The sequence below is a fragment of the Sardina pilchardus genome, chromosome 12, assembly GCF_963854185.1.
Source record: "Sardina pilchardus chromosome 12, fSarPil1.1, whole genome shotgun sequence".
NCBI classification, from domain to species: domain Eukaryota; kingdom Metazoa; phylum Chordata; class Actinopteri; order Clupeiformes; family Clupeidae; genus Sardina; species Sardina pilchardus.
This window is the reverse complement of record NC_085005.1, coordinates 25997731-26012730: the sequence shown is the minus strand read 5'-3', so window position 1 is coordinate 26012730 and position 15000 is coordinate 25997731. Positions and strand designations below refer to the sequence as shown.

General features: G+C 43.2%; 1 protein-coding gene across 1 annotated transcript in view; it reads right to left on the bottom strand.

Moving 5' to 3' along the window:
- LOC134097887 (1-phosphatidylinositol 4,5-bisphosphate phosphodiesterase beta-4-like) overlaps nucleotides 1-15000 on the bottom strand; it is a 102892-nt gene that overhangs the window by 15941 nt on the left and 71951 nt on the right. Inside the window, exons 18-27 of the mRNA XM_062550837.1 lie at nucleotides 13434-13524; nucleotides 12396-12488; nucleotides 11752-11840; nucleotides 9839-9934; nucleotides 9464-9608; nucleotides 8782-8866; nucleotides 7913-8037; nucleotides 3865-3916; nucleotides 2721-2823; nucleotides 2228-2392 (exon numbers count right to left, since the gene is read on the bottom strand). Coding sequence (XP_062406821.1) covers nucleotides 2228-2392; nucleotides 2721-2823; nucleotides 3865-3916; nucleotides 7913-8037; nucleotides 8782-8866; nucleotides 9464-9608; nucleotides 9839-9934; nucleotides 11752-11840; nucleotides 12396-12488; nucleotides 13434-13524 — 1044 coding nt within the window. The remainder of the gene's footprint in view (nucleotides 1-2227; nucleotides 2393-2720; nucleotides 2824-3864; nucleotides 3917-7912; nucleotides 8038-8781; nucleotides 8867-9463; nucleotides 9609-9838; nucleotides 9935-11751; nucleotides 11841-12395; nucleotides 12489-13433; nucleotides 13525-15000) is intronic.

The window sequence follows — 15000 nt, the reverse complement described above, 5'->3', positions numbered from 1 at the left end:
TCTCTCTCTCTCTCTTTAAGTTTCCCACTATGTCTCTCTCTCCTTGCCTCTTTCTCATTCTAGTCTTTCTCCATACTTTGCTCCCCCCTAAAAAAAAAACAGTTTTTTTCCCCTCACACTCATTGTTTTCAGGATGCTTTTGTCTCTTGCTCTCTCTCTCTCTCTCTCTCTCTCTCTCTCTCTCTCTCTCTCGCTCCCCTCCCCCACCTCTCTCTCCTGTCCTCATTTCACCTCTCCTCTCCTCCCATCTCTCTTCCACAAAGTCGCCGTGTCTTTAAACTCTTTCATACTAACTTACCTGACTCACCTTCATTCATCTCCCTCTCTCTGTCTATCTTTTTTCCTCTATCTGTTACCATGTCAACGCTCTGTCCCTCTGACCGTTACTTCCTCTATCTGTTACCATGTCAACGCTCTGTCCCCCTGACCGTTACTACATTTCATTTTCTAAAACTGATAGTTCCGGTTCCTTGATTATGATTGGCTGAATCGTGTTGGATGCCAGTGTAAAACCCAACACAAACACACACCTTGACCGCATTTCGTTCTATAGTGATGCGCTAACACAACTTACACAAAGTTAGAGTAGCTGCGTCTCGATGTTGCTCGGCAACCATTCAGACAGAGGACATTTCTTGGCGGACAAATGATTAACTATCGTAAAAAATGTTGTTGCTGTGCCTTCATTTCATGAAATCTTGCCACTGTACAACTGTGCAGGGACCATAAACCTGCTGGTTTAACCCTATGAGCCCTAAGCTGTTTTAAGGGCATTTTCACTACCTCTAGTTAGAAGCATTTATCCTGGTCATTGTAAGTGCCATTCACACATGCTACATATTGGTTTTTTCAGCACAGTCTAGGCTATCCAGATCTGCCACAATATCATGTATAAATACTTGCATTGATTTGATTTAGATTTTTAAATAATAAAAAGTTGAAAAGCGTACTATACAAATTCTCACATTTTGATGTGTATCTCACCACAGCAAGCTCACATCTCGACAAAACTTACATGGTTATGTAGGCCTGACTGTCCTGAACACGGCAATATAAGAACCATGGTGGAGGTATACTTTGGGGCTGAGCAATTTACATAAATATGTGGTGTGTGCCTTCCAGAAATAAATGGCAATTTTTATTTAGTGATGAAAAAATGACTTTTTGGCACTTTTTGCACTCCATATTTGTGACACTAGCTGATCTGACATGACTTGTTTGCGGTAGCACACATGACGTGCACAGATGATGATTCTCTATAATATTTGTTTTACTGCATTGCAATGAACAAAGTAAAGGCAAAAAGTGTTTATTTGTCAAACAAATTTGGATGCAATATGAGTCTTGAATTGGATACCATACAGGAGTGTGCTAGGATCTCAAAACCGTGTTATGAACGTGACTTGTCATAGAGAAACACATGATAACATTGGATTATGAACATAGGCTATTCCACACAAAAACACGAGGTAAGTGGAGCTAAATGAAGTTATTATTTTGCTGTCACTTCGTCTGTTTTATGGCCTAGAAGGTTGTATTTGGTATCTGTGGATAGCTCTAGCTCTCCTCTTTCATCTGACATGCGTGACAAATCGTTTTGATCGCGATTTCACGAGGAAATCAAACGAGAGTAAAGGTAGCCAACGCTATATGACATTATTATTTGTTTGTAACTTCGTCTGATTTTATCATACGAAATGATCGATGTGTTTGGTATCAATGCAAAGCTCTGCTTCTCCTCTTTCATTTGATATGCGTGTCATGTCTGTGCGATGCGTGGTCCGCGAGTAATTTAAGCGAGAGTTCAGGATGCGCTGGTGAACGCAGAGCAATATAGACTGTAAATATGATATACTTTGATTTAACCTCATCATTTTATTTTATTTTCATACTTGATCGTACAGACAAGTGTCTAGTATCGTTGGAAAGCCCTGGTTCTGCTCTTTCCTGCAATATAAGTTTCATCTCGCTGTGACTAATAATGGCGGAGCAATGCAACAAAGAAAATGTGTGCGTTTTTTGACGCACTTTGCGTCCGTCGGGCTCATAGGGTTAATGAACGAGTGAACGTAGAACAGATACGTGCTTGGACTTTTCCACCTCTGCCGTAAACTCTAGACTTGTCAGACAAAAGGGCAAAGCACAAGATGTACAGTATATACCGTAACATGCAGTTTCCTGTGTGTGAGTGTGTGTTTTAGCGTGTGTGTTTGAGAGAGATAAACACCTTTCTGAAGATGAAAGGCTCCTCGTTGTACGCAGGGTTCAGGCCGTTGTTCATGACCATGCGCGTTCGGAACTCCTTGCGGATGGTGTCCGTGGGCAACCCATACATGTCCACCTCCACGTACGTACCGATCTTTTTGTCTGACAGGAACTGGCCTGAGATCACCTGCAGAACCCAGAACAAGGAGTAGAACCAAACACTTTAGAAGCCAAAGGAACTGGAGCCATTGTGAAAATGCAGAATTCCGCTTACAGTAATTTCCAGTGTATTAGCCGCATTGTGTATAAACCGCAGGGCAGTTTTATGCAAGTTAAAAGAAACAAAACCATATTAATAACATATTAACTGCCCCTGTGTTTTAACCTCATAGCTGAAAAAAAAATTCAATGTATAAGCCGTGGCTAATAGTTGGGAAATGAAGGTAACAACACCAATGAGGTTGTAGTCTCTGCTGGGGCGTGTTGCTATGGCAACTGGCCGGATGCTGGCGTACCTGAACGCTACAGGTAGCAGCGATGACGCCGTCCACTGGTGTTTCCGAGAAGGGGTCGAACGTGCGGTCGGAACGCCGCATGAAGTCCGGCTTCAGCAGGTACCTACGGGAGCCCAGGAGGGACAAACACAACATACACACACAGACATGCAATGAGAAATGTGCATTTATGTGTATGTGTGTGTGTGTGTGTGTGTGTGTGTGTGTGTGTGAACTCATTTCAATCTCCAGTGTGTGCGGCCAAGCATGTGCGCTGCACTGCATTGTGTGTGTGCGTGTGTGTGCGCGTGATAGTGTGTAATGTGCAGGACTCGCGTAATGGGAAATGTAACACCCATCCATCTTCTGCTTGACAATTAATAGGAGAAATAATTACCACCTGCCACACACACACACTCACTCACTCACACACATACAGTACACACACACACACACACACACACACACACTGACACACAAACGTTAACACCTTTACATAAATACATTTTCAAAAATAAAACCTACTTGGCATAAAATACATGGACACTTTCATGCACCCCCCCCCCCCCCCCCCCCCCACACACACACACACACACACAGACACACACACACGCACACACAGGGCCCTGAGGCAGTGTTGGATGCGGTATCTAATGATGTAGAGGCCATCTTACCATCTTTAAATGATAACTTAGAAACGCACATTATGACGCAAGGCTTTTCATCTACAATGAGGACATACACTAACCCTACGGCTGTGTGTATGAGCCTGTGTGTGCGTGTCTGTGTGTGAGAGAGTGTTTCTGATTGTATAGCCTACTGTCTGAGTCTGTGAAAAAGTGATATATGATCAAGAGTGTGTGTATGTGTGTAAGAGAGAGAGAGAGACAGAGAAAGAGAGAGAAAGAGAGAGAGAGACAGAGAGAGAGAGAGAGAGAGAGAGAGAGAGAGAGAGTGAAATGAAGTGTGTGTGTGAGTGAGTGTGCGGGAGGTCTTTAGGTTTAGCCGATTCTGAGTTGTTCTCGCTAAGCGCTAATGTGGACAGTGGTTATTAGACGTTGCCCGTGGCGACAGCTAATGGAATGTGACACGGTTTAATTGATGAGGGGAGCCGCTAGTGTGTGTGTGTGTGTGTGGGGGGGGATTATGGGATATTAGAACTCACCCGCACGCGCCGTTGTACTCAAACTTCCCCTGATTCAACTGCATGGACAGATCTGAGAGAAATAGAGAGAAAAGCGAGAGAGAGCGGAGAGAGAGAGAGAGAGAGAGAGAGAGGGAATGCAGGGGGAGAGAGAGAGGAATGGACAGTGAGGGAAAATGAAGGGACATGGGAGAAGAGTGAGACAACAATAAATCAAAAAAGGAAGTAAAAACAGAACAAGAAACAAGAAACAGTTTAGAACGTTTATAATAATGCATTCACGGCCCCAGCGGTGGCGCAACTGGCTGGGGCACCAGCACCTTACGCCGGCGACCCGGGTTCGATTCCCGCCCCGTGGTCCTTTCCTGATCCCACCCCTGCTCTCTCTCCCATTCACTTCCTGTCATTCTTCACTGTATCTATCATAAAAAGCCCCCCCCCCCCAAAAAAAAATAAAATAAAATAATGCATTCACAAAACCACAAGTGATATCAGGTCCTCCAAAGACCATACAGGTGCTTCTGTTCATGTTCTTCTGGAGCTTATGAGGAGATGAGGGGGGGGGGGGGGGATCCCTGTACCTTACCGACCACAACCCCAACACATTAACCCCTGAGTGCACAACTCAACCACACCACCAACACATTAACCCCTGAGTGCACAACTCAAATAACAGGAGGAGATCCGGAGAGCTTCCAGAGGGAATTATGCAAAGCCCTTTTCAGAGACTTGAAAACGATGCACCGTCACACAAAACCACACAGAGCTGAGCGGCAAAGAAGTGGTAGAGCTGAGGCGTGACTACTCCCGTGTGTGTGTGTGTGTGTGTGTGTGTGTGTGTGTGTGTGTGTGTGTGTGTGTGTGAGAGAGAGACAGAGAGAGAGGGAGATGAAGGGTTCTCCAAAACTAGCACGGCAGAGCTGAGCGGAGCGATAACCATGGAAACAGAGCTCTTTGGTTTGTTGTGTTTTTAGGAGAGTCCTGTAAGCATCAGACTGTGTGTACTGTAGGGACTGATCTGCAGTCACACTGATGTGTGTGTCGCGAAACATAAACACTTGTGTCCCCTATCACACGGTGGTACTCTGGTGTGTGTGTGTGTGTGTGTGTGTGTGTGTGTGTGTGTGTGTGTGTGTGTGTGCGTGTGTGTGTGTGTCTGTGAGAGTATATGATTATTCAATCTGCTTTAAAAGTGCTATCAAAAAACAATATCTGTCTGTATGAAGTAAAGGCCTGTGTGAGTGATTCTGTTTGATTTACATTGGTGATACATGCCCACTCAGCAAATGTACTCTTTTTCTGTTGGTGCAAAATTACTATTCACATTACGGCGTTGTGAAAAGAGACATTTTCTATTTGTTTTAGGACATTCTGGCTGGCAGCTTCTGAAGACAGAAAACACATTCGACCATACCTTAAAAATACAGTGTTTGTGACTTTTGTCTGAGATTATAAGGTTGAGGATTTTTACAGAGTTACCTAGACAGCTAGATTAAGCTATCGATCCTCCTCAAAGGGAGCATCTGCTCCATAGGCTGCATTTAGTGCCATGCAGTCCTTCATTTAAACAGGCAAACAATCCTGAAAACACTGGTGTGTGTGTTTGTGTGTGTATGTGTGTGTGTGTGTGTGTGTGTGTGTGTGTGTGTGTGTGTGTGGAATGTAGATCAGAATGTTCAGAGCAGTGTTTCTGGCTCATGGCTCTTTGCTTACCTCCTAATAGAGGGCACGGACTGGACAGATGCATGATGGGAAATACTGCAGTGCTGTTCAGTGGTGTGTGTGTGTGTGTGTGTGTGTGTGGAGAGAGGTGATCCTCAGCTGTGGAACTAGGGTAGATGTACTAAGATGAACGGAGAGAGTGTGTGTGTGTGTGTGTGTGTGAGAGAGTCTACATGCCTCAGTGTGAGAGGCTACTGCCCCATTTCCCATTTTTTCTCTCCTCTCCCTGCCCTTCTCACCCCACTTTACCTCCCTCTCTCTCTCTCTCTCTCTCTCTCTCTCTCCCCTGTTCCCTTCTTTTCTCCCCTCTCTCAACACCACTCTCACTGCACCTTATCCCCCCCTCTACTGGATCCCTCTGTGTCCCTCTGTTTTTGGATCAACTCCCAAAAGCCATGTCCCCCATTTCACTTTCTCCTTTACCCCTGACCACCCCCCTCTCCCTCTCTCTCTCTCCATATCTACACCTCTTCCTCCCTTGTTCTCTCTCTCTCTTTGTTTTTCTTCACCTCTGTCTCTTTCCTCTACATTGCACCCCCCATCCTGCTGATGTAGCACTTGCCAACTCTGTAGAAGCCATATGTTCAGAGACTTGTGCTGCCAGCTATGCCCCTGCATCTGTTAGAGAGAGAGAGAGTGTGTGGAAGTGTGTGTATATATGTGTGTGTGTGTGTGTGCATGAGTAGAGGCATGCAGATTTCTGTGTGTGCCCATGCGAGTGAAAACAGTTGTGTGTGTGTGTGCGTATGAGCGAGTGTGTAACAGTGTGTGTTCATGCATGCGGATAAATGTGACTGTGTGTGTATGTGTGTGTGTGTGTGTGTGTGTGTGTGTGTGTGTGTGTGTGTGTGTGTGTAATTTTGTGAACTCATGTGTATCTGTGTGTGTGTGTGTGTGTGTGTGTGTGTGTGTGTGTGTGTGTGTGTGCAAGAGTGGTTTGATCTTAATGGCATGTGAATGCCTGGAACATTACCTGAGTTTCATGAACAGTGCCCTTTTGCTGCTTAACAGCTGTTCAGGCACATCCCCCTTTGTGACCCTGTATGTGTGTACTGTATGTATGTACATGTATGTATGTATGTGTGTATGTATGTGTGTGTGTATGTGTGTGTGTATGTGTGTGTGTGTTTGTACAGTATGTGTATGAGTGTGTGTGTGTGTGTGTGTGTATGGGTATGAGTGTGTGTGTATCACATCAGATAAACTCATCCTTCACCCACACAATCTCACACACACGCACACAGACACACTCCGTTTCCTCAGTAGTCACTGATGTTTCCTCTTTACAGACAGTTATTGTAAATTCTATCTCATGCTGGAGTTTGCCCTGCTTTTGTCCTGCTAAACAAACTCATAAGCTCCAGCTAAAACACACACACAAACACACACACACACACTGGGCATGCCCAGTAGAGGCACTGGGTACCGCAGATAAGTGACGTAATGTTGCTCAGGGGCTGAGTTCAACCCAGACGTAATGTTGCAAAGTGTTTGATTAAACGTAAACGTTGATGTGTTGAACGCAATGTGTTGTTTGCGCAAGAACATTTATTTTTCATAAACTTTTCATTCTTATCTTCACCTGTAAATAACTTTAGGTGAAAATGACCTCAATAGCCTGTTGCACGTCACTGCATACCGTTGCAACCATTCGTTAAATGTCATTAAAACTGGAATCCGTAGCAACGTTTTGACATTGAACTTGACCAAATGCCTCAAGTCCCGCAAGGACCCCAGCTGCAGTGATTGGTTGAGCTCAGGTTCTGGGAGGACACGGTGAACTGTGATAGGTTGAGCTCAGGTCCTGGGAGGACACGGGCAACTGTGATAGGTTGAGCTCAGGTCCTGGGAGGACACGGGCAACTGTGATAGGTTGAGCTCAGGTCCTGGGAGGACACGGGCAACTGTGATAGGTTGAGCTCAGGTCCTGGGAGGAAACCAGCATGTGAACTCTTTTCCGCCTGGCCATGGTGATGATTGGTGACACTACATCGGCAATGTAAACTTAGCTCTCAGCTCTGCAACACCCACACTTAAAGTAATCAAATCACTCCAGGTATTGCACAACAGCATGAAACATACAACGACAATATAGTCAGCGAATCAATAACGTACAACTTTCGCACAGCAAAATCAACACAATCAAGAAGCACAATCAAAAAAGCGTAATCTAAAAGCACAATAAAATCATCCAATCCTCTGAGGCTCAATCCAGCCCCTGCCCAAGTGTTAGTCACGACCCTCTATTGGAGCCTCAGCTCATCCACTACTACTAGTGCTGAACAGTGGGGATTCTATTTTAGACAGGCCCTTTGGCGCCCCCTGGTGTTTGGCGACGGTGCTTCACCTGGCGTCTGGAAGTTGAGGGAGACCATCTGGCAGCCGGCGTTCCAGAAGATCTGAGGCATGTAATTGCTGGAGTCCACGCGCCCGCCTTTGGGATAGATGCGGCTCATCTGCCGCTTGTTGTAGCTGCGCAACTAGCGCTCAGGACGCTAACGCACACATCAGAACGGAGCAGAGGGACTCTTAGATAGTGTGTGTGTGTGTGTGTGTGTGTGTGCGTGCGTGCGTGCGTGCATGTAGAATGGAAGGGGTAGAAGTAATGAAATTGGCAGTATTTTTGTGTGTATGACAGTGTCTACTCATCACTGGCATGTATTTCTGAATGTACATGTTCTGTATGTGTGTATGTGTGTGTGTGTGTGTGTGTGTGTGTGTACACGCATGCTTGCGTGTATGTTATCTATGTCCATGTATGTGTATGTGTATGTAGATGCGTGTGTTGTGCATGTGTGCATGTGTCTGTTTATCCTCCTCAGGTGTGTGTGGGTATCTATGTGTGTGTGTGTGCACGCGCGCATGCATATACATGTACGTATATGTGTCTGTCCAGGAGACAGTGCAGAGAGCTGCATCAGAGGCAGGTAAAGTCCAGATGGGTTTGGACTGACCTCATTAGGCTGGCTGGCACTCACACACACACACACTCTACATCCCCACTTTCACTCTCATGCACACACACACACTCACATACACCTCTATATTCTGACTCACACACAGATACAGACAAAAGCATGCTCACACACACACACACACACACACACACACACACACACACACACACACACACACACACACACACACACACACACTCACAGTCACACAGCCTGACATCTTCTCCCAGGCCCCTGTCCTGTGTGAGGTAAAGGATACTTGACGAACTCGATGGCGTTAGTCTTCAGGTAACCCAGGCCCACCGACTCGTTAAAGGAGGACATGTTGTGGTGAATGTTCTTCTCTACAGGTCAGGACAGAGAGAGAGAGACAGAGAGAGAGAGAGAGAGAGAGAGAACATTTATTTATTTATTTTCCCTTAAACTCTTGTGTACATGTAATTGAGCTTTGCCAATATTGTTCATGAAACTTTCATGCCAATAAAGCTTTATTGAATTGAATTGAATTGAATTGAGAGAGAGAGAGAGAGAGAGAGAGAGACAGGCAGACAGAGAGACAGAGAGAGAACACCAACAGTGAGCCTTCATTTTCAAGAGACACAAAACAAAGCAAAATACACGCTGGCTTAAAAAGAAGTGTGTGTGTGTGTACAAAAGAGTGTGTGTAAAGCGGCTTATTCTTCCTTATAATTGAAGAAATATCACAATACATGCAATGCCTCATATGTCCAGTAGGTGGCAGCCGGGCAACTTTCTAAAATCACCAGGGCTACACACACACACACACACACACACACACACACAAACACACACCCAACCACCCCCCCATCCCCCCCCCCCCCCCCCCCCAGACACCCACCCACCCACCCACACACCCACCCACACACACACCCACACCCACACACACACACACACACACACACCCACACACACACACACACCTTCTGCGTGGTCGAAGCTCTGGAACTTGACAGGCTGGGCGTAGTTGACCATGGAGGAGAGCAGGGGGTGGATGTTGGTGGTGGCCCCCACATAGGTGTAGTTGGCGAGGAAGGCCTGCTCATCATTCCCCTCCTCTTCTCCCTCCTGTGAAGCGGCACAGGGGACAGAGGTCAGAAGCAGTGGAACACACACACACACACACACACTGATACATATACTGACACACACACACACACACACACACACACACACACACACACACTCATGTGGTATGCACATATTCAGTGTGTGAATGTGTGTGAGTATGTGAGACAGAGAGAGAGAGAGAGAGAGAGCGTGTTTGTGTGTGTGTGAGAGAGACTCCTCTTCATCACCTTCTTGTTGTTGTCAACGTCTGATGCCTCCGACATGTCTGTTGCGTCTGTGGCCTCCGTTGCCTCGGAAACCTCTGTGGCCTCATCGTCAGGGGCCTGCAATCAATCAGGAAGTCACTGAGTGATTGCCCAGAACATTCTACAATGTCTCATACACAGAGCATGCGTGGGTCCAGACCAGTGGCCAATACATACTGCTTTTCCTAGCAGAGGAAGCTCTAATAAAACATGTCAATTATTAAACTAGAAAATGTAATTCCATGGAAGGAAATACCATTGCATGTAAATGCAAAAAGGTTGCTGACTGTGTAAAACATTGTATTAGGCCTATAGTTAAAAAGACAACAAAGCTACACAGAAGAATAGATAAATAACAATAACCCAATTACAATTCCACTGAAATTACTTGGAAAGTCACATTTAAAAAGTGATTTATGAAAATGCATCAAAATTGTGGATAGGCCTATAGGCTTTTTTGGAAAATCACTCTTTAAAAGACTGAAATGAAGTTGCCTACTTAAAACGAGTTGCAAGAGCTGACACTTTAGTAGCCTACAGTGACGACTGGTAGGATAGCTTACATAGCCTTCTTGTACACTAATGCAGGTTAAAAGTAGGCCATAGGCTATAGATTTAGACACCATTGGAACACGGAATACAATCTCAAACAACGCCAATCAATTAACGATGATGCAGCAACAGGTAGGATATCTAGCAATGTAGTAGGATATTTTATGTAGGATACACATATTAGCCTACAGGATGAGCTAGTATGTTCTTCGAAGTATTTCCAGGTGTGTGATTGTCCTAATAGGAATGTACAATACGCTGTTAACAAAGGTTTTTAATTTGTGAATGATGCCGAAAGCTTTAAATGATTGCCTGGCTGGCAAGCCCTATAGCTGAAACGACTAGCTTGCTAACAAACAAACGTGAAAAATGATAGCAATGCAGTTTGTACTAGAAACGACTGTAAGAAGGCTTGAACCTAAATGGTGCAACTAGTTGCTTGTAACTTGCTAGTAACTTGCTTGTCGTTGGCTAAATACAGTGTTAACGTTGACGTTAGGTTAGATTGTCTTTAGCTGTTGATAACGTTACCGAGAGCAAACCGGTTACTGTAACGATATAAACAAATCAAGTAGCCTAGGAGTAGCAGGAGACAAGACGATAACGTCCTGGTTTAGCCTACAGCAGTGGCATGGTAGAATGTTTTCATAGCTGTTACATCTTGGTGCAGCGGTGGCATTTGGATCAAAGATCCTTGATTACTGACAGCTGAGTACTAACAATTAATCTTTACCGCCAAAGGGTCTCAACGTTAACTCTATGGGAATTTTAAAATCTTTTATCGTAAATATCTCAAAAAGTATAAAGTTCACAAATGTGAAAAATAATAGAACAAATCTCCGTTTCGAGACCTTTGTAGGAGTGCTTGAATGACGTCAAACGGTTCAGTGGTTTTAGAGCCTTTGATAGTTGATTTTGGTCGGAAGCAGAATAATAATTATAAGAACGATAATAAGAAGAACAGGGATAACAGTACATTGCATTTACATGCAATGTAATTAGTATCATTAGGGTAGCCTACTACAGTATTAATTCAATTCATATCATTAGGGCAGAATACTGCTCTTTATTAAATTAGTATCATTAGGGTAGCCTACTACAGTATTAATGAAATTAATATCATTAGGGCAGAATACTACATTACTCTTTATTACATTAGTATCATTAGGGTAGCCTACTAGTATATTACATTTCAATTCAATTAATATCACCTAGCAAGTCACACTCTCAATGATTTGATTGTGTGAACCTTCTTGACACTGTTGCCATCTTGATGCTGCTGTAAGTGTGTGTGTCATATGTGTGTTTCTGTCTGTTTTGTGTGTGTGTGTGTGTGTGTGTACCTTCTTGACGCTGTTCTCCTGCGTGTCTCCTTTCTCACTGGGCTCCTCTGATGAGATATTGTTGGGAGTCTTCCCCTCCTTTCCTTCAGCTACACACACACACACACACACACACACACACACACACACACACACACACAGACCAGACATGGTCGTAATCGTAATCCAGTTGAAGTGACGCTTACACTTACACTTACATTTACATGGTTTTCCGAGGTACAGTGCAACTAGGGCATGTTAGTTCAACTATACTGTACAAACTTCTGGTATAGAATAGAGTAGATGTAGTTCAAGCACGGTTACCATAATTTCCCGACTATTAGCCACGGCTTATACATTGATTTTGCAAAATGGCTTCAGCTATGAGGTTACAGTAATACAGGGGGGCAGTTAATGTGGTGTTATATGGTTTTGTTTCTTTAAAATAGCATAAAACACTGTCCTGCGGCTTATACACCATGCACATATCACACATTTTTTTAAAATTTCACTAAAACACCACAACTCCATACCAACTGTGCAACACCACACATTTTAAGTCTCAGCTTCTGCCCCAGTTTTAATTTAATAAAGCTGTGTGTGTGTGTGTGTGTGTGTGTGTGTGTGTGTGTGTGTGCATGTGCGTGTGTGTGTGCTGCTCTTACTGTTTTCACTCTCCTCCTCATTTTCGTCCTCCAAGTTGGCCTGGATGAGTAGCTCTCCTGCCTCCATATGCTTCTTAAAGGATTCCAGCTGTTCTGCTCACACACACACACACACACACACACAAATATGTATTTATCATAATTACACTTAAATTCTGTATGGCTGCTGCATTCTGATTGATTACCGTATTTCCAAACTATAAGTCGCACCGGACTATAAGTCGCATTTATTTAGAAATTGATCTCAAATCCAAGACCAAGAACAGACAAAAATATTGAGAATTTTATCGAGAAATTTAGTAAATGGTGGCAAGCTGACGCGAGCCACGCTATAACGAAGTCAAGGAGGACCCGAAGCAATTTACTCACTGTACAAAAATACTGATGTGGTGCATAAAAATGTAGCAAAAAATGAGGAGAATGCGTTGCAATCAAGCATTTTGAGATATGTGAAGGCACCAGCGTGTTTTGTGTGAACTTTTGTGTGAACCTAAAGAGTATGATTTCGATGTGTGCGTATGCGAGTGTCAATCAAATCAATCAGTCTGCATAATCTTTGCAGCCAACCTTATGCTATATATATCACACCTGACTATAAGTCACAGGACCAGCAAAACTACGACTTACAGACGAAAATAGGGTACATAATTACAACAACAGTAAGGGATATGCAAGTCATCAAAATCAAATTCAAGTAATGACTACCAACACTTATGAAAAAACAACATGACCTACTGTAGATCCAACACTGTATCTGGTCTTACTTAAGTTATACATCCACCACACCCCTTTGCTTTACAGTGTAAATGTAATAATATTACAAAGTATTACACCATAGGCTTTTATATTCATTTAATCTTTTGTTTTCAGTTTAATTTCAAATTAAATTTTAGTGATTAGTGAAAATGAATGATCTTTCCAAATCATTGGGTAATCATGGATCATGGCTGGATGAGTATGCACTGTAGCTGATTTGTGACTGGCTGTTTTGATACAGTATGTAACTCATTTGTGATTTGTGCTGTCGTGTGAACATACTCTGCTCCACCTCTGGCTTGAGGCGTTTGTTCTTAATGAGGATTTTCCTCTTGAGGTCAGTGGGTGACGGCAGAGGACGTCCTGGTTCAAGCTGTCAACACACACACACACACACACACACACACACACACACACACACACACCATTTAGCTCCATTTACAGTCATATTAACATGCTAACATGCTAATCATTTTCATAGTCTGCGCAACTAGCATCATCTGTACACATACACTATGAGTCAATATCTCACTATAATATAGCTCACTGTACAATATATATCTACAGTAATTTCCTGCATATACTGTAAGCCACATTGTTTATAAGACGCAGGTAGGGATGTAACGGTATGAAAATTTAACCCGACGGTTATAGTGACCAAAATTATCACGGTTTTCGGTATTATTGCGGTATTTTAAAAATTGTGTGTACAATATGTTAAGAAAGTGCTGATGGGTGTAGACAAGCTGAAATATTTTAGTTTAAAAAAGTGTTTCTTACATTAAAAATATAGGCAAACCCTTATTGCCTTCAGCAGGATACCGATAATTCACAGCAGTGGCAATCCTAGTCTCTGCTCAACCCTCCACACACACAGAAAATGGCTTGTCTTGTTTCTATTGCATATTTTGAATTCATAAACTTTATATATTTTGCTAATAGTTTAGAATATGTTAGGATCTGCATAATTACTTATAGCTAAAAATATTCAGTAATTTGAATACTTCATATTGATTTTTAAACTATTACACTTGTCTTTAATGACATTGCAGGGGTGTTGTGTAGGTCTAATTGAGAGCCTGTCACTTTAAGAGATACGTGAAGTAGCCTTAACCTTCATTCGGTTTTAGGAAAGTATTCACGCATAGTTCAAGGATATCCGTTTTCATTGAATAAAATGAATGTTCAAAAAATTAACAAGTCAAAGAAAATATTGCTGGGATCATAGAAAAGATAAGTGTCTTGCAATTAACTTCTATGATTTTAGTGAGCACTAGGCTACTGTACATTAGCCTAATGATAGACATGACGCGTGAGCTAACGGGATAGTTACCTTGATGGAAAAGATTGCCAATAGGCTGTGTAGCTTTTTTCGGAAATTGAATTAAACACTACAGTAGGCCTAAATGAACTAAATTCCATAGCCTACTGTAAGTAGGTTACCGTGGCATTGTGCTCACTTTTTCCTTGGTTGGAAATGTTGGCTGCTTATTGCTTAACTTATGATTTGGAGTTTGGTATATCTGTTATATCCAATGAGTGACACGCAGCGCTCAACATAAAACTTTACGGCATTCTCCTGATAACGTTAGTGGAATAGCCTAGATTTAATGTGAACGTGTAGGCCTACATAAAAAGACGCAGAGTGGCTATGATACAGCGCACGTTTTGGGGTGAAAATGTTGCGCCCTTTAAAAGCAGGTGTAGCCTTATCCGAATCATGGTTAAATCCATCAATTAGAAAACAGAATTAGTAAGGTAAAGTTTTGTTTCACAGTAGCCTTCCAGCTTGTGTCAAAAGCAGGCTCGGATGAAGCTGGGAGGAATTAAACACGCGGTTACCACACCG